At 45.3% G+C, this 22,946-nt stretch overlaps 1 protein-coding gene across 1 annotated transcript in view; it reads right to left on the reverse strand.

Moving 5' to 3' along the window:
- The window catches only part of LOC306779314 (calsyntenin-2-like), a gene marked incomplete at its 5' end in the record, with an annotated part of 199,082 nt that overhangs the window by 37,009 nt on the left and 139,127 nt on the right, over positions 1-22,946 (reverse strand). The window contains 4 exons of the mRNA XM_079271176.1: positions 584-841; positions 2,682-2,867; positions 16,268-16,417; positions 21,307-21,515. Of these exons, the coding sequence (XP_079127302.1) occupies positions 584-841; positions 2,682-2,867; positions 16,268-16,417; positions 21,307-21,515 (803 nt within the window). The remainder of the gene's footprint in view (positions 1-583; positions 842-2,681; positions 2,868-16,267; positions 16,418-21,306; positions 21,516-22,946) is intronic.

Here is a 22,946-nt window from a genome sequence, read left to right on the forward strand (position 1 = left end):
GCACCAGGGACCGACTCATCACACACGCTTACTGTCAGGTAAAGCAGAGGAATTTTCACTGGAATTTCAACAACAGAAATCATCCCCTTTAGGCAAAACATGCTATGATGTTACTGAATTTGTTATACCGGATCAATACAGAGATTAAGATCATATTTATAATGTTGGGTTAAATTTCCTCATCCACTTTTAAGCTCCGAGCTTATTTATTCCTACAGAACTAAATCTTCAAAAATGTGACAGCTATATTGACGGTCAGCTTCTTTAACAGCTGGGCACTGTTTTTGTTTACAAATGTCTCTCGAACTGGAGTAACTGCCATTCTTGGTGGAGTGTTTTCAGCAGAGGGTTAATACACATCTGGTGTTTAGTGAGTTTGAACAGTACGCCAGCAACATGGCGTCTGTAGGTGGAATCAAATCAAGCTTAACTACAATGCCCATGTCTGTTATAATGAAGGAACATGCCACCAAGTGTTACCACATGGCTCAGTGGTGTGTGGAGCGCCGTGGCACAAAGGAATAAGAGATCAGGCTTCGGTACAGACACCTGTTAGTGGGATTATGTCACCGGTCACGCTCACCGGTCTTGTCGGAGTTACAGAGTAGAGTCTCTTTCTCGGCTCTGAGGCCGGGACTGGGTCCGTGCTTCATCCAGGTTGCGACGGTGAACTGGTCTGTCAGATTCTGGGGCACCACCCAGTCCGGGATGTTGGCCGCCTGACGACCGTCAAACCCGAACATCAAGTCGCTGTCCCTGCCGCTGTCGGTCACCAGGGAAGCCGTCCAGTTGGTGGCGGCGCTGGGGGCGGGCAGAAGGTCAGTGCTGCCCGAGGACGCCCCTGGGGTCATCGGCGTGTGAACAAACGAAAAGGTGCGACGGAGAACGTGTCAATAACAATCGCGGCAGATACGTGGTGTATATTGGCCTGACCTTGGCTGTGATTACCTATGAGCGAGGCAGATGGCAGGGCTTAATATGTAATCAATGGGCCGAGATGGATGGAGGATGTGGGTATTGATTCATGGCAAATGAAACTGACTTTCAAAAGGAAAGACATGCGAGTCATTGCTCCCAAATTCAGAACATAGCTCGCGACCGCAATGTGCCTCTGTGGAATCAGAGAGGACACATTGAGCAAGTGCTACGGTGACACAAAGGGAAACGACTCAGCGAGGAGCTGGCGAAAAGGACGGCGCGTGGTGTGAGTCAGCCAATGACATGAAGTGTTTACAGCTGACACTATTGTTCTATGATCCCAGTACTGTGCATTCTGACAATACACACCAATCATGACTGCACTGCATTGAGCCGTCCTCTCCCCCTTCTCCTCTTCCCTTTGAGAGCGTTTCCATCATCCCTTTGACACAATAACCTCAATATGTTGAGTCCTGAACGATTTTTGTTTTGAGACCGGCACCCTCGACAAACGTTATTCTTGGCCATGCCGCCGACCTTGCTCCTCCATGCGATGGACGTGCCCCGTGGCAATCTATATCTCTGCCCCCTCCCTGGGACAGTGAACAATGCATTCTGTGCGCTTAAACCACATTTATAAATCATTTGTCACAGCCTATGGACGGTCATGAATCAAAGAGATACGGGAACCATGCTGTTCTGAGAAAAACAACCAGCAGTGTCAGAATTCATCATGGCTCTCTCGTCCGGCAAACAACTGCAACATGCAACTGTTCACTGCTGCTAATAACACAACATCAGCACATGAATTGATGTTTTTCCCGCCGTCTGTGAAGCTGTTTTTCTCCACCTCGTGTCATTAGATTCCCTCCGTACATAAATACGCATCGACTTCTCCAGCACCCAGCTGCAGCCTTCCCTTTGCCCGATGTCTTTGTACATTATCTCAACTTGATTGCGCTTTAAAAAAGCAATTACAATTTATTTGATTCGCTATCAGATAACGATGATGAGGTGCCTGAAAAGGACTCTTTAGTGGTAAACCATGCATGGGACGGGAGCCAGGGGAGGCAGGAGAGTGGACGTTATCCAGATGAGCTGGAATGGGGTTTGTGAAGGCCGTTAGTCGAAGATGATGACTCCAGCCCCCCTGCTGGCGGTGCAGTGGGGAGAAAGGGAGGGGGGAGGGGGGGGGGAGGGGAGGCTGCTTTGTTGGCGCTCTGGGCACAGATACGGCGGCTCAGGCTGCTCATCAGTCACCGAGGACAAAGCGTGGCTGCATCTGAGGCAGCTAATGCCCTCGCTCTGTCACATCGTTGGTGACACAGCTTTTCGTTGCCACTCTGGTGCCTTCATTTCGCACAGGGGGGGTTTACCAGGGACACACGCGGAGATAAGAACGCATTACGGACCCGGAGCTTTCAGATGCTGCTTTAAAAAGGGGCAGAGAACGGCGCCTCAGGTCCTGTCTGACCCCGTTACTCAGACGCTGGATTCCACCGATGCTTGTAGCAGCAGCTTACTTCATATTCATTGCACTAACTTTCAGTTTGCCGCTTCAGTCAGAAGTCATCTTTGATCAGCCATCTACAGTACATTCCACACATCCACCACCATCCGAATAGCCGCAGGTCCAACTCTCATGTGGTTTACGCGCTACATGCCAGAAATGCTCGCTCAATGGAAGCCGTTACATTCTGGTCACGCGAGCGCGGTTATGGCATTCACAGCACAGCACAGAAAATGTGATTTGCAGAACCAACCACAGAGCTTCTGTAGAGATTTCTCAGAGTAGGTCTCGCGGTCGCAGCCTTTCCCGATGTGGCTGGTCTGCAGCTCCACGGTGGTCCTCACCGACGACAGCGGCCCGCCACAGGTCTCCAGGTGCATTTTAGGAAACAGCTGCTTACTTCCCGTTCCTGGCTCATAGTCCACTCGCTTATTCCAATCTGGGGAAAGGAGGGAGATGGAGTGATAGTGTTAGGGATGGCAGAGAGGATAGATTAAACTGCAGTCTATAATGGAAACACCAACCGGGCTGCAGATGATTATCTTAAAAGATGTCTGATTTTCACCAGCCCACTTGTTGCTTTAGTCATTGCATGTTGTTTTTTTCGCCTCATTTTGTCCACTCGGGCTGCCGTCAAAACAAGACTGCTGTTCCAATCTTTTCACTGTCGCTGATATTTCTGGCATCACAACTCAATATCCTTCCGACAGAACGTGCGCGGCTGATGAAACTGCCGCATTGTTGTCTGAGTGCAGTGCCTGCATTAGCGGCAGTCGTCATTACGCTGTCGCTGTCCGCCCTGTCAGCTGCAAAGTGTGTTTTTTTGTCCGGGGCAGGCTATTATGTTGGGAGACAGTGATGTTTCTGCGTTCCCCTTCATTTCTTTCCCGGCCTTTGTGTTTATATGCACAGTCTCTTCCCAAACAGAACTGCAAAATGATGCCTCTTTAGAGTTCATACAAGTTTTGTTTACAGTGAGCCGATCTCAGTCTTTATCAGAGTTTTAAACTGTGTACCCGGCAAATCTATGACTGCTGTCACAATGTCCAACATTTGTCATATACGGGAGCATCATTACATTATCACCCTCTGAAACTAAGCGCAAACTATACCACCTCAAAGCTAATCGGGCACAAAACTCTGAACCATCCGATCCAATCAGTGGTGTTTGCGAGTGCACACTCAAATGAGTCATCCATCTGTCTGTCTGTCTGTCTGTCTGTCTGTCTGTCTGTCTGTCTGTCTGTCTGTCTGTCTGTCTGTCTAGTATTTTGCATTTCGGAGCTGGAAGCATAAGCATGAAGCCGAGCCGACTGGAGGAGAAGAAAGCTGAGCAGCTCTTTGTTGCACAGCATTCTGCTTAAATCTGCCATGTTCGCTTCCTCACACACACACACACACACACACACACAAACACCGCATCTGATTCCGAGTTAATTTACCTCCTCCAGACTGCGAGTGCTGTGAGCCGCTGCAGCACTGCTAATGAGGGATTGTCAGTGGCAGTGATGACAATGGGCACAAACAATGGTGCGCACACTAAATGAAAACAAAAACACACGAATGTGCACCTAAAAAACAAAACACAAAAGGCTCTGCTGATTTAAGCATTTCTGTATCTTCTCTCTCACAGTATTGCACACAATTACTGTATATATACTGTATGTACTGTATACATACTGTATGTACTGTATATATACTGTATGTACTGCTATGTCCTCCCTGACTCCTCAAGTATCGCAACTCGGTCAGTGCCCCTCGGCTTCTGATACCGAGGCTCCCTTTAGCATCTGAATGTGACACACTGGGCTTTCAACAAACTCCAACCCAAACCCACATTAGAGCATCGGACGCAATTTAAACAGCGAGAAAGTCCGCGCAGGATGTATGAGCCAAACAAAGACAGTCGCTTTACCTTGGAGACCGCTATTCGTGTCCCGTGTAAGCTCAAGTCAAACTGTGAGTTCATTTATCAGAGTTATGGTATGTGACTTCCAAACTTAGCTGAAATGTCAATCTACTGCTTTAAGCTTCTTTCTTCTGTAAAATCTGGTGTATGGCATGGAATGTAAGCTGCAGAGTAATGCCGTCAACATTTGCATCAATGTTCTTAAATTACCGTTAGATGGATGACGTTGCTGAGTAGGTTTTCCAGCCCTTGTTTTCCCCACACCGTGCTGAGTAAAGGATGATGCTGCACCTTTTACAGTCAGGTCGGAGTGAGGAAGTAGCGGATGCTGTGGTGATAACACACTCCGTCGACAACTGGGAGTTAAATGACCTGCGAGACCTTGGCTTCAACACTGCTAACACTGGCTCCGGTCCACATCCGAAGACGGAGGGGAGGACAGGGCAGAGCCTGGTTAAGGATGCATGGGAAGGAGTGAGGGGACGTGGAAGGATAAATGAGGAGTAATGGGTTGCGGATGTAATATGCATAGAGATGCGAGGGAGCGGGCTGAGTTTGGAAGTGGGTGATTAAGGCTTGTGGGTTGTGAGCATTGAACAAACATGAGGGAGAAGAGAAGATTGAAGTGGTTTCACTCTTATCGTCTCACGATAGTTTTTAATCTCATGGGGTGAGTATGTCATTTGTCTACAAGGGGCAGTAACGAGTATCTGCTCACTAATCTGGGTTCCTTCAGATCTGTGGATACACAGAGGTATAGGCCGTCTGCTGCCAGAGCGCAGAGCACGTCATTTACATTCATACTCCGACTGGGGAAACGTTTTCTTGTTATTGCCACTTTGAGAAAGAAAGAACGGGCCCATCACACCATTTACTGGCACTTTCTATGGGTCCTTCACATTTGCCACTGGCTTTCAGCTGCACCAGCTGCATGGGTCTAAGGACGGCAATGTTGAGTCGTAAAATCAGTTTTGGTCTGCACTGAAACATGCATCCTGGCAGTGCAAGCTGAGTTTGTTCCGTGAAGAGTTACAGTAGAGCGATAGAACCACACACTGCAGCTACCCGAGTGAGGCCGCAGATATAGAACTTCTGTAACTCCCCATGTGTTCATTGTTGGCCCTTTGAATCTGCTGACATACGCAGAGGTCAGTGTATTGAATGGCACACGTTGTCGTGCCAAAGCGATGCTCCTTACACACCGAGATTTACTGTAGAACACTCGGTAATGGGCCCGGGATCGACCCCGCTGTGAGAGCAGCCGATGATGAATGTACACAGAAGGTGTGAAGTGCACCGCCCCCCAAATGTAAAGAGGAACGGGCCCGCTGCTCTGAAAGGCAAATGAGTTACACGGAGCGTGGGTGCAGCGTATCGTGAAAACAAATCACAAGACCAAGTACAGGAGCAGATGTTCTTTCACACCAAAAGGCACATTTATTTTTGAGACACGACTCCCCTTCATGGTAAGACACGCTGAAGGGGGGGGGGGGGGGCCACAAAGGTAGAATCATGAGGTGTTAGGGTTAGAAAAGTCGTCTCCGTTTGGATAACACCTCAAACAAATAGCCTCATATCACTGATTAACATTTGGCAGAAGCATTTGTCTTTAATAACGGGAAACACTGAAGTAATAAAATGAAAAACGGTCCTTTGTCAAAAACCACTGGACTGTGCTGAGGTGTGTTTACAGGCACAGCAAGAGGAAACACATCTATGTTTTGAATCTGTGCCAATTTTTTATATCTTTGACAATTTCTTTCATGTTTTGATGAACGGAAGACATCTTTCTCCCTGCCATGTGTTTTAAGCATTGATGGCTCCTCTCACAGGTGGTTATGCATTCATTTAATGCCAAAAACTTTCCACAGAAACCTTGATGTTAGTTCATTAAATAATTCACACATTCTCACCCCAATGCGCCAAATCTAAATGTAAACTTATACGATGTATCCACTGATACATGATGTCATCCTATTGACAAGTGTAAATACTGTACAGTAGTACCAAAAGAAAAGTAAATAGCAGATGCACAATCCAATCTATATTGTTCATGTGAACACACTATGGGATGATTTTTAAGAGGAGTTAAAAAGCCACAATTTGCAGATGTAATAAAGACACACAGATTGTGTCTCTGTTGTTCGGTTTGTTTGGGGGAACTCAGACAGACGCACACTGTACACTATGTAGGCTGTGAGTTTGCAACCTCGTCCTTAAAATGAGCAGAAAGTGAAGGGGAGATGGATAGAGGTGCTTAACAAAATGATGCATCATCACACTTTCACGCTGTGTCCCGTCTCTGGAGGGTGTGTGTGTGTGTGTGTGTGTGTGTGTGTGTGTCATCCGTAACTTATTGCATGCTTTTAAATGTGTGTGATGTGTGCAGGTGCAGGATGATAGTTATGTGAACATTGTGTGTGTGTGTGTGTGCGTGTGCATGTAAAAATGCTGACTCCACGTTGAAGTAGTCAGGGGGGGGTCGTCATTACTCGTCCCAGCCATCAGTGGAAGAGCCAATTTCCATTTGAAAGAGCACTCTGCTCCTCTTTCCCTTCCCTTATCCCTCTTGCTCTCCAACTCTGTCCTCCTCCACCTCGCTCCGTCAGTGAGTGCCATCTTTCTGAGTTCTCCTCTTCTTTCCTGGCCGTCCTTCTCGGTCTCTTAGCCCACAATGCCACAAAAATCATTCCCTTTAATGCATTCATGCGTGCTCTCTGTGCGTCATACAAGAGACTTTACTCCATTCTATTCTTTCTTGAGTGCATAAAGCACTTGTTTCGTTGGAGCGCTCGGAGGCTTGAAACAGAACGAAAAAAAACGTGTAGGGCTTTTAAAGGTGGCGTGAAAAGAAATGAAAAACAAGTCAAAACGTTGAATGACAAAATGGACGGGAGTGGAATCTTTCTTCCTTCCTGACTTTTAGGCATCTAGATGGAGGATCTCGATGGAGGAGGGGTTCTCAAAAATTCTAGGAGCAAGTGGTTCTTGTGAACAGAACCCCAATTCCAAATGTTGCACAACGGTATTTGCTATTAAGTTTGTTGTATTAACTTCGAGGTGATTTGATAATATCTCGTTGTTGTTTTTACAGCTTGCTTCTGTTGACCTTAATAAAAAAAAAAATCCCAAAACGTTACTGCGGGTTTAAGAGTTTCAAGTATTTTGCTGTCGAGGAAGAAATACATTCAGGAAAAAAGAAAACCTGTAAGAAGCATCTCCTGACTGAAATTTTCACGTCTGTTCACAACGACGTCAGAGTGCATGCTGTACGTTGTTCGATGGTTTGACGCTCACTATATTCCCACATTGCAATGCACACCGGATATGGCGGCTCTGTTCAAGGCTGCAAATGAAATTGCTGCTGGCGGTGAGACCGCTCCAGATACATATACTGTAAAATCAAAAGCATTTATCATTGAAGGACAGTTTGCTCTCTCTTTAATTGATGGGGCATTCAAAAGAATGCTGTAATATGATTGACGCCCAACATATCATGTATAATTTCCTCGTAGTATAAAAGTTTTTTGATTTATTTTGTACTTATAGCAAAAAAAATGTACTAAGAAGATTTAAAGAGACTACAAGTTAGTACAGTATGTCAAATATAATCAGGAGCCTAAAAGAAATGCCTATGGTTACAATTAAACGCTCATTAGAAGAGGCTTTATCTGCCTAACTTGATCTTTTTCATATATATTGATGTTGGGTCTTCTCATTGTATATCCATGCCAATATGGTAACTGTTATTAAAAGTCTCTTAATAAACAAGTTTGAAGAGTTCATAATTTAAATACCATCCGTCATCACAGTTCTGTTCTGTGGCACTGAGGTGACAGGAGCGTACTTCCATTACAATCGTCTCATAAAAGTCTCTAATGGGATAATCTCTCATGAAATTGCACTTTTGAGCTGGATTTCTGTGGAAAGCCTCCTAAAAGACCCCAATTTCATGTCTAGTGTAATTCTAATTCTGTTGGCCCCTTTGAGGACGGAGTGAAAATGACACTTTAATCCTGGGTGTTTAGAGTGCAGACATTGAAAGACTATATATTTTCTCCACCTCCATTTTCCTCCTGCTCATGATGGCAGCGGACGAAGCGGACTGGAGACATCCCGTGTCCTCCATCTTCTCAGGGGGGGGGGGGATCCCGAGGGAATCGGAGGCTAGTTGGTATCTACGCTGTAATCCCTGCAGCATGTCCGCCCCCCGGGGGCTGCTCTCCCCACCTGGACAACTTCCAGCACATTGCTCTTTAGCTACTATCCAAAGCTCCTAGCCGTGGGTCAGGGCCCGGGACATAACTGCAGATCGACAGGTAAAGTGACATCACAGCCGTCCGTTGTTTGTCTACTTGATTGCTGCACCTGCCTGACGAGACCCCGGTGCTGTCTCTCCCTTTGGCGAAACCTTAATGCGTATCTTTTATCTTTACTCCTCTGCCTTTTGTTTTCACTCCCGTTCATTCACTCCCTCCTTTACTCCCACTCCTTCCTTTACTCCCACTCCCTCCTTTACTCCCACTCCTTCCTTTACTCCCACTCCCTCCTTTACTCCCACTCCCTCCTTTACTCCCACTCCCTCCTTTACTCCCACTCCTTCCTTTACTCGCACTCCCTCCTTTACTCCCACTCCTTCCTTTACTCCCACTCCCTCCTTTACTCCCACTCCCTCCTTTACTCCCACTCCTTCCTTTACTCCCACTCCCTCCTTTACTCCCACTCCTTCCTTTACTCCCACTCCCTCCTTTACTCCCACTCCTTCCTTTACTCCCACTCCCTCCTTTACTCCCACTCCTTCCTTTACTCCCACTCCCTCCTTTACTCCCACTCCTTCCTTTACTCCCACTCCTTCCTTTACTCCCACTCCTTCCTTTACTCCCACTCCCTCCTTTACTCCCACTCCCTCCTTTACTCCCACTCCTTCCTTTACTCCCACTCCCTCCTTTACTCCCACTCCTTCCTTTACTCCCACTCCCTCCTTTACTCCCACTCCTTCCTTTACTCCCACTCCCTCCTTTACTCGCACTCCCTCCTTTACTCCCACTCCTTCCTTTACTCCCACTCCTTCCTTTACTCCCACTCCCTCCTTTACTCCCACTCCCTCCTTTACTCCCACTCCCTCCTTTACTCCCACTCCTTCCTTTACTCCCACTCCTTCCTTTACTCCCACTCCCTCCTTTACTCCCACTCCTTCCTTTACTCCCACTCCCTCCTTTACTCCCACTCCCTCCTTTACTCCCACTCCCTCCTTTACTCCCACTCCCTCCTTTACTCCCACTCCTTCCTTTACTCCCACTCCCTCCTTTACTCCCACTCCCTCCTTTACTCCCACTCCTTCCTTTACTCCCACTCCTTCCTTTACTCCCACTCCCTCCTTTACTCCCACTCCTTCCTTTACTCCCACTCCCTCCTTTACTCCCACTCCCTCCTTTACTCCCACTCCTTCCTTTACTCCCACTCCCTCCTTTACTCCCACTCCCTCCTTTACTCCCACTCCTTCCTTTACTCCCACTCCCTCCTTTACTCCCACTCCCTCCTTTACTCCCACTCCTTCCTTTACTCCCTTTCGCTCTCTTTGTCTTTGTAATCATGATCGCTCAACGTCGCCTTGACTCGGCAGTGGCACTATGAAGGAAACTCCAATCTCAACAGGCAGAGAGACAACTCACAAGGAAGTGTAATCACTCTTACATAGGCGTGTGTGCGGGTGCGTAAGGGTGCGTCATGCACTACGCTACGTCCATTTCCTGTTTGAATGAATACAACCCACAGTTGGCTAACCTCCTGTCTGGACACAAATGGGCTGCAGGGCGTTGTTAAATGAACCCCATTCAAACTCAAAAACAAGCGAGGATGTACACAGGTGATCAGCTTGAAGTCGTTGTATAAGACACGTCCCGCAGTCTTGACAAAAACACACCACACCAAGCTTTTGGCTCTCATATCAGCGGCTGAAATGCCACGAGGTACAGCTGTATGTGTACTGGTAGTTACGTTAGCGGTTAGCGGTTAGCACAACACACTGTCCAAAACAATAAAAGTGGGCCGCAGAGCAGCGACCGACAGGTACGCAGCAGTGTGTGAACTGGTAGTTCCATGAGCTGTTCGCCAAGCACACCGTACAATCCATTAGCTGTTATCCCCTCCACTGTGGGCGCAGATAGGGGGGGGGAGATGCACTTAGCGGTCTCATCACTATGGGCCCCTTTCCCGCCAGGGGCCGAGTAGTGATTGCGGGGGTCAGCGCGCGTCATTGGCAGTGTAAAATTGGCAATAAAAGGTGTTTTGAGAAAGTGTGACCACCGCAAACCACGAGAGGTCGGTGGACAGACAAAGAGGTGCACACTCTGTCACGGACGCACACACGCGTGACCGTTCTCGTGATCAACGCAGGACACGGACGCAAAAAAGGGAACAGAGAAAGTAATACAGGAAAACAAGCAGAGTACCAGAGAGGGGATGAAAAGTGCAAAAGCAGCAGCCAGACAGCCTCAGACGGAGATTAGAGAGGAAGCAAGGAAGGAGTGGGAGGTCAGAGGAAATGGGAAAGGGAAGTGCCGAGCAATTTATTTTCCTCCTTCCTCCCTTTAATTCATTCTATTCCTACTCTTATCAGAGATCTGGAGCATTGGTTGCCACACACACACACACACACACAGAGCAAAGAATAGCACACGAGAGAGTCGAGCAGAAAAATGCAACTCCACGCTTCCAAGAGAGAAAAATGCCTGAGAACCTGTTTTGATTTCAGATACTATGAGGTTGTCTCTCAGCTGTTCACCAGCATGACATGCTTCCACACTGCTCTCTGTCACTACGAGTCTCTGGCATCCTGTTCGTAAAATATCAGAGGAGCTCAGTTTTTCCTCATTCTCTCGATTTTGTTTTTTTTCAAAACAATAAGTTTTAAATCTCTGAACAGTTAGTTTGTTGATTTGAATTTCTCGTTCATTCATGCAAATTTGCTCGTGTTTTACGAAATAAGCTCAGTGAGACACAGACGAGCATTCAGCCTGGCAAAACTGACAGTAAGCAGTCAGAGACAACAAAGGAAGTAGAACAAAACTGAGATTTTTTACATGCAAGTCAAACGTAACGTTACATAGAAAGTAAAGGTATAAGTATTGTCCACCTCTTAGGACAGCTCGCATTCAGACATGCAACGTAATGTAAGGAGACGCCACCGGAGTATTGGCGACTTGTTGTCTTCGGTAATTCCTCGGATTCGTGTATAAAAGAGAAGTGTTAAACAAGGCACTCTTTGTACAATGAATATGAGGTGTTATGCACACATATCAGTGTTATGTCACAGGGAACTTTAGTTAGGGTTCTGCCTGGTTTGTCTCCGTCCTCTAAAGTCCTCTTGGTTTAGTTTCTCTCTTTGATTTGTGTGTTAATTAGCACAAGTGGCTCCACCTGTGCTGATTGGTCATTATTTACATCTGTGACAGCCTGTAATTTGCACGGGACATTTGAATTAAACCAAAGAGACCAATGGCTGTTAAGTTCAATTGCCCGTGGGTGAGAGTAAATCACAACATCCATCTCTCCCTCCGCGTCTCGGCAGCTTAATCCTCGCTTCAAAGTTGAGACGCAGAAGCCTTTGTTGAGGCTGCTTGCTGTGCATTCAGCATTTTCAGAGGGAAATTACAATAACATCCTCTTGTTTCTATGACTGTGAGATATAATTACGATGTCGTTATTAAGGATGTCACTTTACAGTTTTAGTGATTGTTGGACGGTGTTACTTGGGAATATATAACTATAAACTATAGAGCAAGGAATCTCTGTCAGTCTGTCGGTGTGTTTTTCGCATATCTTGAGAAGCGCTTTGTCATGGCGCGGACAAACTAAATGTTTAATGTTAATAAACTTTGTTTTTTTCGCTACACCTTTTATAGCCAATTTTACACTTGCAATGACGCGCGCTGACCCCCGCAATCACTACTCGGACATGCAATCACATGGACATGTTTGTGTTTCAGACTAATTTAACTACTTACATCGGTCCAACCCTTGTTTGAAAAACCCTCTGTCTTATGAAGTAGTATTGATGTATGGTGCTTTAATAACCAGTCTCATCGTCTACATGTTCCAAAGATATTCATCTTTTATTCACTCTCCTTACGCGACAAAGGTTCCTCCTCCTGGATCTTCAATCAAGTGTCTGTCAATGAATTTCCCTTCATTTACATTTTGTAGAGCAATCGAGACATCAAACGAGCACCGAGCACCGAGCATGGTATGGGATGTTTTTCTACATCGCCTTCACAATTCCTGAAAGCCTTTGTGCTATTATATATTCATTGAACCATCCCAACAGCATTGTTTGGATGCCACAGAACACTCCTGTTGCCACGTCTTCCCAAAAAAAGAAGCAATAATGACGTCTCATTACGGAGAAAGTGACAGCAAACATCGAGAACGTAACCTATGTCGTATCGCTCTAATTATTCCCTGATAGTTTAGACGCCTGAACCCCAGTCTGAAGTTCAGACTAATTGCCTTGACTGACAATATCCGTGGGTTCACTCGTACTTTGGAGCAGTTTCTGGGTAAAACAGCATGCGAAGGCACGTGTGCAACCACCACACACACACACACACACACACACACACACACACACACACACACACACACACACACACACACACACACACACACAAGCTTGGGGACACAAGTATGTGCCATACTCATGCACAAGGCTCAGAGCCATACTTGACACACAAAGCGTGAATATGAATATGCAAATATATATTTTTTAATCAGTGCGGCAATCTGTCACTCAAGACTTGTGCTAAGTTGTGTTTGCCAGCATAGAGCGGTTTGTACTGTGTGTGTGTGTGTGTGTGTGTGTGTGTGTGTGTGTGTGTGTGTGTGTGTGTGTGTGTGTGTGTGTGTAGAGAGAGAAATAACCTTCGGGGTTGGCCAACTTCTTTTGAGTTGCACACTGAAGAACTTTAGGCAAGGCAAGGCAAGTTTATTTGTAAAGCACATTTCAACAACAAGGTAATTCAAAGTGCGTCACATAAAACCATTAAAAGCATCAAAACATAAGGCAAAAGAAAAGGAGATTTAAAAACAATTAAAGAAACAGTGTAAGAAATAAAATGCAGTAGTAAAATGCAGAAATGCAGGAAATTGATTAATATATTAATTGAATGTGGTTCAATTAAAGGCAGCAGCAAACAGAAAGGTCTTCAATCTTGATTTAAATGAGCTGAGGGTCTCAGCAGACCTGCAGCTTTCTGGGACTTTGTTCCCTGATAGGCACATCCAGTTGTTGATTTGTTCAATGCAGTTACCCAGCCCTTGTATGGGATTATAGTCCCCTGGTGACATAGTTATGTAGATTTGTGTGTCGTCTGCATAATTACGATAACACACTTTGTTGTTTTCCATAATCTGAGCTAGTGGAAGCATGTAGATGTTGAACAGAGGAGGCCCCAGTATTGAACCTTGGGGAACACCACATATCATTTTAGTCAGCTCTGATGTGTAATCAGCTACAGACACAAAGTATTCTCGGCCCTTCAAGTAGGATTCAAACCAGTTAACCAGTTAAGTGCATGCTGAGAGATAATTTCAAGTTCATGTGTGTGTGTGTGTGTGTGTGTGTGTGTGTGTGTGTGTGTGTGCGTGTGTGTGTGACTATACCACCTGTTTTTAGTACATACGTGACAGACGAGTGCATTAATGTGGATGTAGGGATGTTGGTGAAGTCATATCTAATACAATTACATGTAAACTTGCGAGCAAACAGTTGCTTATTCACACATCCAGCAGTTACAGAGCGACGTCATCATTCATTTGTAGTCGTGTTTCTGTCTACCTGATGAATGTAAGTCCATTATAAAGCTGCTTTGAAGCTACAAGGAGAAGAGTATATTTGTGTTGAGTTTGGCCGTCATGGTGGTGTTTTCGAGCACATATTGTGTGTTTGTGTCTTCCCGCAGTAGCCTGCCTTTGATACAACATCCACTAGCCCGACTAAATATCCCCTGATCTGTGGCCATGGCATTTACTTCCCCCTCATCCTTCCCTTCATCCCTGCTGCCAAACAACGCTCATAGGGACGACTGCCCTTTCATCAAGGGAGAGCGAGTGTGTGATTGTGTGCGTGTATCTTCTCACCATAAGAATCCTAATTTGAAGGAAAAATGCACACACAAAAAAAAAAAAAAATACATATTGCAAACAGGCTTCAAAGAGAGGATTATCTGTGAGAGCCTCGAGAGGGAGTTCATGTTGCTCTGTACACCCACGACAGGCCTGGCTGCTCTGTGTGTTCGTTAGCACGCGCGTGTGTGTGTGTGTGTGTGTGTGTGTGTGAACGCTTGCGTGTTGTGCGCAGACACTGAGCTGCCACATACTCCTGACTGCGTGAAGATGAAGATCAATGCACATAAAAAGTTTGACGGTCTTTTTGATGTGAGCAAATGTCGGATTTAAGTGTTGGGCTGTGTGTCTGTGACTGTGTGTCGACTCTCTCGTGTGTCGGTAGTTTCTGAATGCTTTCATTGCACATCGAGACGTCTGTGATTTCACTTGCCGTCATCATTGTTTGTAACTTTGCCCCTTGGCATCACGCGTGTAGAAAACCCATGCACTGCACATCATGCTGCCAAGTGCTGCCACAGCGACTTTGTACTACACTTGCATGTACTCATTTTGAAATTGAGAACAAAGGGTGAAACTTTGACTCTTTTTTCTTTCATTGTTTCTTTTTCGTTTGTTTGATTTGGTGACCTTAATTTGTCTGAATCTTAAAATTGCTCTCTAGTCTGGTAGAGCTGTTCCTGCACTGCAAATAGTACTCTTCTTGAGAAATTATTTATGCTCGACCGTACTAATGCTAGGAGTTCCAAGACGCTCCATGAATCATTTAGTGTCTCGATGCAAAATGAATTGATTTCGCTTTTTCCATCTCGACCTTGTGCTTGAACATTTCTGCCTCAGATCAGAAACGTGTAACTTCATCTAAAACCCACGGGCAATGCGTGTTGCCGCTTGTTTCTGAGAGGTATGGAGGAATTGAATTTGAGCCAGACAACTCTGCTTCTTCCTGGGTTCAGTGGCTGCCACTGAGCTGCTGCCAGCTTCCTCATTTACCGCTGTTCATCACCGCCGGCCCCGCTAACATCACGCCCTGCGGGACGATAAATGGCTGGATGCCAAAAGAAATCCAGCACATGAATCACCTTGTTGATGACAGAACAACACAGATTGCACACGGCAACATGTGGAGCCGCGTGCCCTCTCTGACAGGTGTAAATTGCGTCTGCAGTTGCCGCCGAGCGAGGTTTGTGCCGCTCACCGACGACACTCGTCTTCGCCTGGTTAGGGCTGCCACGACTGCTTTCTGATGCGCTAAGAGGCGTGTTGCCTGTGCCACTGTGCTCTTAGTAAAGTGCTGTTGATCACACCGGCTAAACATGCCAATTCCTCAGGGAGGAGAGAGAGAGAGAGAGAGAGAGAGAGAGAGAGGGGGAGAGAGAGAGAGAGAGAGAGAGAGAGAGAGGGGGAGGGTCAGGGAAGGAAAAGATTAAGAGAGGCAGAGGAATATAGTAAGCTAGGTAGAGAGAGGGAAAGAAGAAACTAGTGTGATCGGCACAAATGGAGAAAAATGAGGTACACAGGCCGCAGTAAGTACCACACATTCAGAGGTATAAGCACACACGGCGAAGTAATGACGTGCAAATCATGGCATCTGTGTTTTCTGTGAGCAGAAAGCGAACACACACACACAGCTCTTAGTACGATACAGCCAGGCATTATCAAGCATTGTACAAACTGTAGTCGCGCAGCAAATAACCGCATCTGCGCTTCTGGATGTTTGAATGCTGCTCAGTCAGAACCGGCTGAAATCACTGCACACACACACACACACACACACACACACGCACACACCCACACACTCGGCCCACCTTGCCAGCCAGGCTTGCAGACGGGCTTGACGTCGATGCGGACCGGGACGCTGTGCAGGGCTCTCTTCTGGCCGCAGTCCCAGGCCGTCACCTGGATCCCGTACTGCTGCTGGCGGTCGTAGCTCAGCTTCTCCGTGTTCCGGATGTTTCCTTGGGTGGAGAAAAGAGGTTCAAGGTCAAAATTCAACCCGAGTTGCTTTTTTGCTTCATGATCAGTAAATTCAGTTCCCCCATCGCGTCTTATCATGAACATTTTTACGCCGACACAGTGGGCGGCCACAAATTGCTGTTTGAAGTTTTAACATTTGAACAAAGCAAAACATGACCTACAATTATGCCAATTCATAAAACGTCCTCTGAACAAAGCACGTACGCAAAAAGCACTTGTGAACTCAATAAGTTCACACAACAATGGAAACGCACATCGTTAATGGTAAACCATCAACTGAAAGGCAGCGTCAAGTCTATTTGCGTCAATATGTCGCCGTGTTATTCGTCAGCTGGTTACAGTAAACCGTCTCCTCACAAACGTGATGCTGCGGAACGTTAAAAGTGCCAGTCAGCTATATACTTGCCAAAGAAACATCACTTTGTCACTGTCAGCCGCGGCTCTTCAGTAATGTTTGGCGTCGTGCCTCTGGAGAGCTCGGATGTCGGACGTTGTACATACCTCTTAATAACTCCGAGCCCTATTTTTAGGCCTCTGCTCGAAAATTGCATACCCATACTCAAGAGAGTCCAGAACTCCAACTACAAGGTCTATGTTAATAATTGTGATGGTGTAATACAGGTAACACTTGTGAGATGTGTTCATGTGTAAATATTGTGTATATGTTACTGGTTAATAACTGATACACTTATGGCACAGCTCAAATTGAAAGAGTTCCAGGTTCGTGTATAATTGTGTTTTGCAGTGTGTAAAATGGCTCCCATGGTTGTTTCGCCCAGAATCTCTTTGTTACACAGGTATTTTTTTATTTTCTTTTATTCATTTTGCAACAGTGAATTATACGCGGGGTACACATGTCTGTCCACCGGAGGGTGGACCCTCGGATGCAAGAGGTTTTAAACTGGGAAATTCAAACATCTGGGTCGTCTGAACACAGAATTATTCTGCGCAGTTTCGGTTTCTGTACTTCAGTATCTCGTTCCAGCGAGAGAAAAAAAACCAACACCTGAAATAAATTTAGGCAATTAAGGTTAATATGATTAGTCTCGTTAAGGGGGACGGGATGATTCCCTCGTTGGGGCAATCGGCCTTTTTCACAGAAGACATGTCGGCATGGCACAGTTGGAAATGCACAGGTGCACATGTTGCAATGAATAGTTTTAGGGTTTATAATCCTGAGGCTTAAAGTAACTCCTAACCGGCCAAATTGGGATAAAACTCCCAAAAAATAAGGAGCATGTGAGTCCTAAAGTTAAAGCTCAACAGATTTTCGTCTAAGAGAAATTCATTGTTGCATTAAAATTCTGTCGAGGTTTACTAAGTGTTCCTCTGGAGCCACGTTTTAAACAGGTCAACATTAGAGGGGTCTCTGGGCTAACAGATGCTTTTTGGCTGCACTTGAATATGATAAGCTCTTATTACTCATACCCTCGATCCTATTTCATTCTAATTATGGAAAATGAGATCTACGTCATTGGCAATTTGCATTAAAAGACACTAATGTGATTACAGAGAGCAGAAGAGTGAGGGAATGAACGGTTACCTTACCACTGCCGGTGAGGGTTTAATCAGCACAACAAATACAAACAATCCAATAAACCCACGATCATTTGTGCAACTCTAGCCGCTGAAAAAAGCCAGTGAACTTTGAATATCCACTTTGTTTGCACCAGCTGTAACTAATTTGAAAGGAATTAAGCGAAAGACGTTGATGCTCGTGAATGCCTTTTGATTGAAACTGCACCGCAATAGAAGTGAACTTTTATTTGCCTTTTATCTATCGATTTTAACCTTTTTCTTTCACTTGTTCTTTATTATTCTCTAGCCTGTGTTAAGAATTTCATGAAGCATTGAGTTGAAAGTCTCTTTCCTTCATTCTGGCATAAGGCCGTGGAACCGGTGAAGTGGTTCTGTAAGTTATTATGAAAATCTATTATTCTGTAATAAACACCACAAAAACCCAAATCTGTGACTGAAAAATAGTCCAGAGTTTCTCGGTCACCAGAGAGATTTGGAGACTTTATGGAGTCATAAAACGGCTGCGTGAGCTTTTACAGCTAAACGAGCTTCATTTCATTGTAGTAATAAGCAATGTGCAACATGTGCTTTCATATTCATTGCTGCTCTCAACTTTTAAATGTATTCCTAACGGAGCAGCACTTCAGTCTGATGACTTCTCCTCTGTTTACTGACACAAGACTTCATAGTTTAGTCTGGATAGCTATAAGAAGTTTGAAAGACGTTCAGTAAAAACTTTAAACTGCCTTGAGGAGAATAAGAGCAGTTCTTCTACTCTACAGCCTTGTGTTTCTGTCTGGCTTATTTGACTTGTTAGATAATACAGATTCTTTATGTATCGCTGCTTACCTGCCTAAACACTGTGTGTTTGTTTGTGTGTGTGTTTGCTTAAAGGAGTAATGGGTATTTAACTTCAATTTGAAAGCATCATTATATATCATTGTCAAATTAACTGTGATGCCTTAATTTAATCACTGTAACAAATGAGATCATGTTGGGATGACAGGTAGCCTCTAATCTTGCACAAGTGGTTTGAGTAGCGCTAATGTTTCTCAAAATGAAGACCACGTTTCCATTAAACCGCCGTCGCTTCCTGACGCAATGAAGGTATGAGTACCGGCCCTCCCCTCACCTCACCCTCCTCAGGAAACAAATACATGTATTAAAACTACCCCCATAACCGAAGTACATATTCATCTTTTGTTTATCGTGTTATGACTTTAGACGGGGCTTTTCCAATGTCTGAGAGAATGAGTTGGAATGAGTTACTGCGACTCGTATTACAGACGGGATTCGTCTTGAGATTTCTGTATTGTGGGGAGAGAGGTGCAGAGGGAGCTGAATGCTGATGATGTGATATATTTGAATACGGGAGTGCGAGTGGGAGGATTAGATGCAACACGAGGACGGCTTTGTTCGGCTCCCCGTCCTCTCCCATCCTCTGTCTCCCTCTCAGCTCGTTTAGCATTCCTTCCCTCCTCGTTCTGCCCTTTCCAACCTCCCCGTTCCATTTCAATGCACATCATTGTCTCACTTTTCTTTGCCGCCTCATCCGATCTCACTGTTTGCTGCCTCATCTGTCGTGCTGCTTGCCTCCTTTTCTTTCCGCAAGCACGCGGATGCACAATCACACACTCGCACCTTCCTGCATGACGGAGGCTCGTATTCCTTCAATTCACCACGTCAACTTATCCGTGTCAGCAGGCTGTGCGTGCCGTGACTGCTGGCAAGGGTGGCCAGCGAGGAAATGCCTACTTTACCCTCCAGCTCGCCCTCTCTTTGTGCCTCTCTATCACAACATACACACCAGCAGAACACCTATAGCAACCACCTTTCCTCTCCAACACAACCACAGAGCATCAATGCTGCTTAGTCCTTCTCGTCGTTGTTTAAAGGACACGTCTGGAATTATTCTGTGCTGTTCTTATTGTCACCAAACATCCAAACTTTTCGTCCATCTCGTTCTGTCGTCCCTGCTCTGTGTGTGCGTTGTTCTGGGGCAGATAAAATGGAGGTTTTTAGTTCTTCAGGCTTTGGCTCTACAGTTTTCTATTTGCTTCTCTCGCTGCTCCTCTCTCAACACTCGCTCGCACCCTCACAGCCGACTCCTCCTCTCCTCCCTCCATTCACTCCCTCTCTCTCTCGCTCAAGTGCTCTCGAGTTCAAGAGCTCTCAAAGCCTTTTCCTCAGCGGTCAATGGCTGAGAGAGAAGAAAGAGCACTCAACCTTCGTACTGCAACACCTCGGTGGTGGGCAACGCTCGGCGGTCGGCAGCAGAAAAAAACACTTAACAGCAACGTCTCTTCCATCTAACCCTAACCCTAACCCTGAATAAAGACAAATAGCGTGTTTTACAGATTTTTAATGAATCACTAAAGCCAGTTGTATTTAAACAGTCTGTCTAATGATGTCTAAAGAATCAAGAGCGCTAAATTCTACGTTGAAGTGTGCACTCGAAGGACACATTTTATCCGACTTGACTTTGTGTGAGCTTCTCAACAACAGTGTTAAAACACAAAAGACAAAACTCTAGTGTGTCCTCCATCAAACTGGGAAGCACCACATGTTTCAGAAGAGGACGTGTTGTTGGAGAGATACCCGATCTCTCACAAACCCATTATGTCTGTATTTGTGTGTGTGTGAGTAATAACGATATACCTTTAATTATAATGTTCATGAACCAAGTTACAAAGTACAAGTGGTCAAAGAAAGTCAAGTGAATGTGTGAGGGTATTTGAGAGTGTCTTCCGTGTTTCTTCTGTGTGTGTGTTTGTTATGTTTGGGGTTTTCGTGCTCAGACTTTTTTGATCTGATTTGTGGTGACCAATGGCTCTCCGGGCAAAGCTTGACTTTGTCCTTGGAAAGAGCAAATAACACATTTTATCCTGGGGAGGGACATCTGTCACTACCAGAGTGTATGCAGATATACATCTATGTGTGTGTGTGTGTGTGTGTGTGTGTGTGTGTGTGTGTGTGTGTAGGATGAGCGTATCTCTTGTGACTCTAAAGTGCATTCCAGTGCAGATCACGAGAGCCACTGTGTTTTGACAGAAACGTAATTTTGCATTTTCTTTAAATATGATTGAAAGCAAAAAATAGCTTCATGGGAAGATGTTCTTTGGCATCAGGGAAATTACTGACATAAGTGAAGCAGAAATGCTGTGGATGTGGTTGGTGGAAGGAAAATGGGTTCGCCTCACCTCAACATCTTTAAATTCACTGAATATCACACCCAGTTGACAATTTAGGTGCGCGAACAAGATTCTTTTTTGCAAGTATACCGACATATCTGAGGGCTTTGTCAACGGGCAGCCCTGCTACTGTAAAACCCGGCATCCTGTATTCTACTCACCGTTGCGATCTATAGCAAAGGGCGTGCTGGCGGTGGTGATCTGGTAGTTGCAGATCTGGCTGTACTGTGGGGAGCAGTCCTGGTCAGTGGCCTCCACCTGCAGGATGCTGTCGTAAATCTTACCCTCCGTCGCTGCGGCTCGGTACTCGGGCTCCCGAAAAACCGGGGCGAACTCGTTCACATCGTTGACCTGGATGTGCACCACGGCCCTGCAGACAACAGGGGGCAGCGGAGGAGAGGAAAGTGGAGATTAGTGCACAGAAGTCCATCGTCTGCATAGAGCAGAGCCAGTTTGAAGACAGCTGATCCTGTTACCTTGGTGATTACGGGACAAAAGTGAGGATTGTAGTCATTTAGACAGGATGAGCAACTTCGTCATACTGTCGGCTTCAAACCAAACAGACCTATTTTCCACAGATAAACAAAACAATCGTTCTGGACCCACCAACATTTTTGAGATCATTAATTCACAAATATAAAAGTTATTGTTTAGGAAAAGCTGTATATTTTATTCGGTACATTTCTAAAAGCTCTGAGGATGTTTTTCTTCCTTTTTTTCATCATTCATTTCCATAAAAATGTTATTGCTGTACCTCATAAGGGCGCTCCCCACCAGCTGTTCACATGATGCTTGCTTTTGAAGAGGGAGTGGTGCTGAATGTGTTCTGCAGGTCTGGAGAAAGCTTTTCTGCAGCATCTCAGATTGTTCAGTTTGAATGGTGGAGCGCAGAGTTCACTCCTGGAGATCAATTCGTGAGGTAACCAGCTTTGTGTAATGCACTGCATGTACCTGGCCTGACCCACTGGATTGCTTTGATTGTGTTGCTATATGGCAAAGTAATCCCCTGGATCTCTTCATGTACTATACGCACAATTCTCCAAGTGCACTAAACTGCACTAATGAATCATTCCATAAGTGATCTATCAGCAGTCATGCATGTTAAGTCACACATGGGGAATAAAACCCCACCATTCATCACTTTAGCAATCCTTCATCAACACTCTCCGGCAGCCAGAAGGCAACAGATTGCAAAATCAATCCTTCGATTCATTGACTGACAACCGGTGATGGATGACGATGGGACAGACTAATACACGTTTTTTTAGCTTCTCCACACAAACGGATCCGCACTTAAATAGTCTGATAGAAAATCAGAAACACATAAACAACTGGAGTAAAAATGCGAGACGGGCAAACATGGGGTACAGGCAGCGGTGTATAAGTAGGTTCACTGAAAGTCCCAGTGAAACGCAAGTTAGAGCGTTTTTACCGTCTGTATGGGACGTATTTCACAGTGAAACTAAACATTTCAGCGGTGAAATGTTACAAGAGGGATCTAAATAAAATGATTTGCATTTGATTAAACAGTTTAAAAGTAAAAATCATGGATTTATTATCTACATTATCCAATGTAATTAGTTGTTAAAGTACATAACATCTGTATGGAGCCTCATACCTGACAAAAAGTAGTAAAAAATAACTCCATGCTTCAATATTTAAAAAATAAACATATTGCCTACTGCCCGACACAATTTCTGTAAAATCACCTTTATAGAAATGTATCACGTTAAATACCCAAACTGTGTTCATATGACCATTATTGATAGTAAGACGCTGCTTGAGAAGATATATTAAAGAT

The sequence above is a fragment of the Melanostigma gelatinosum genome, assembly GCF_949748355.1.
Source record: "Melanostigma gelatinosum genome assembly, chromosome: 7".
Taxonomy (NCBI): domain Eukaryota; kingdom Metazoa; phylum Chordata; class Actinopteri; order Perciformes; family Zoarcidae; genus Melanostigma; species Melanostigma gelatinosum.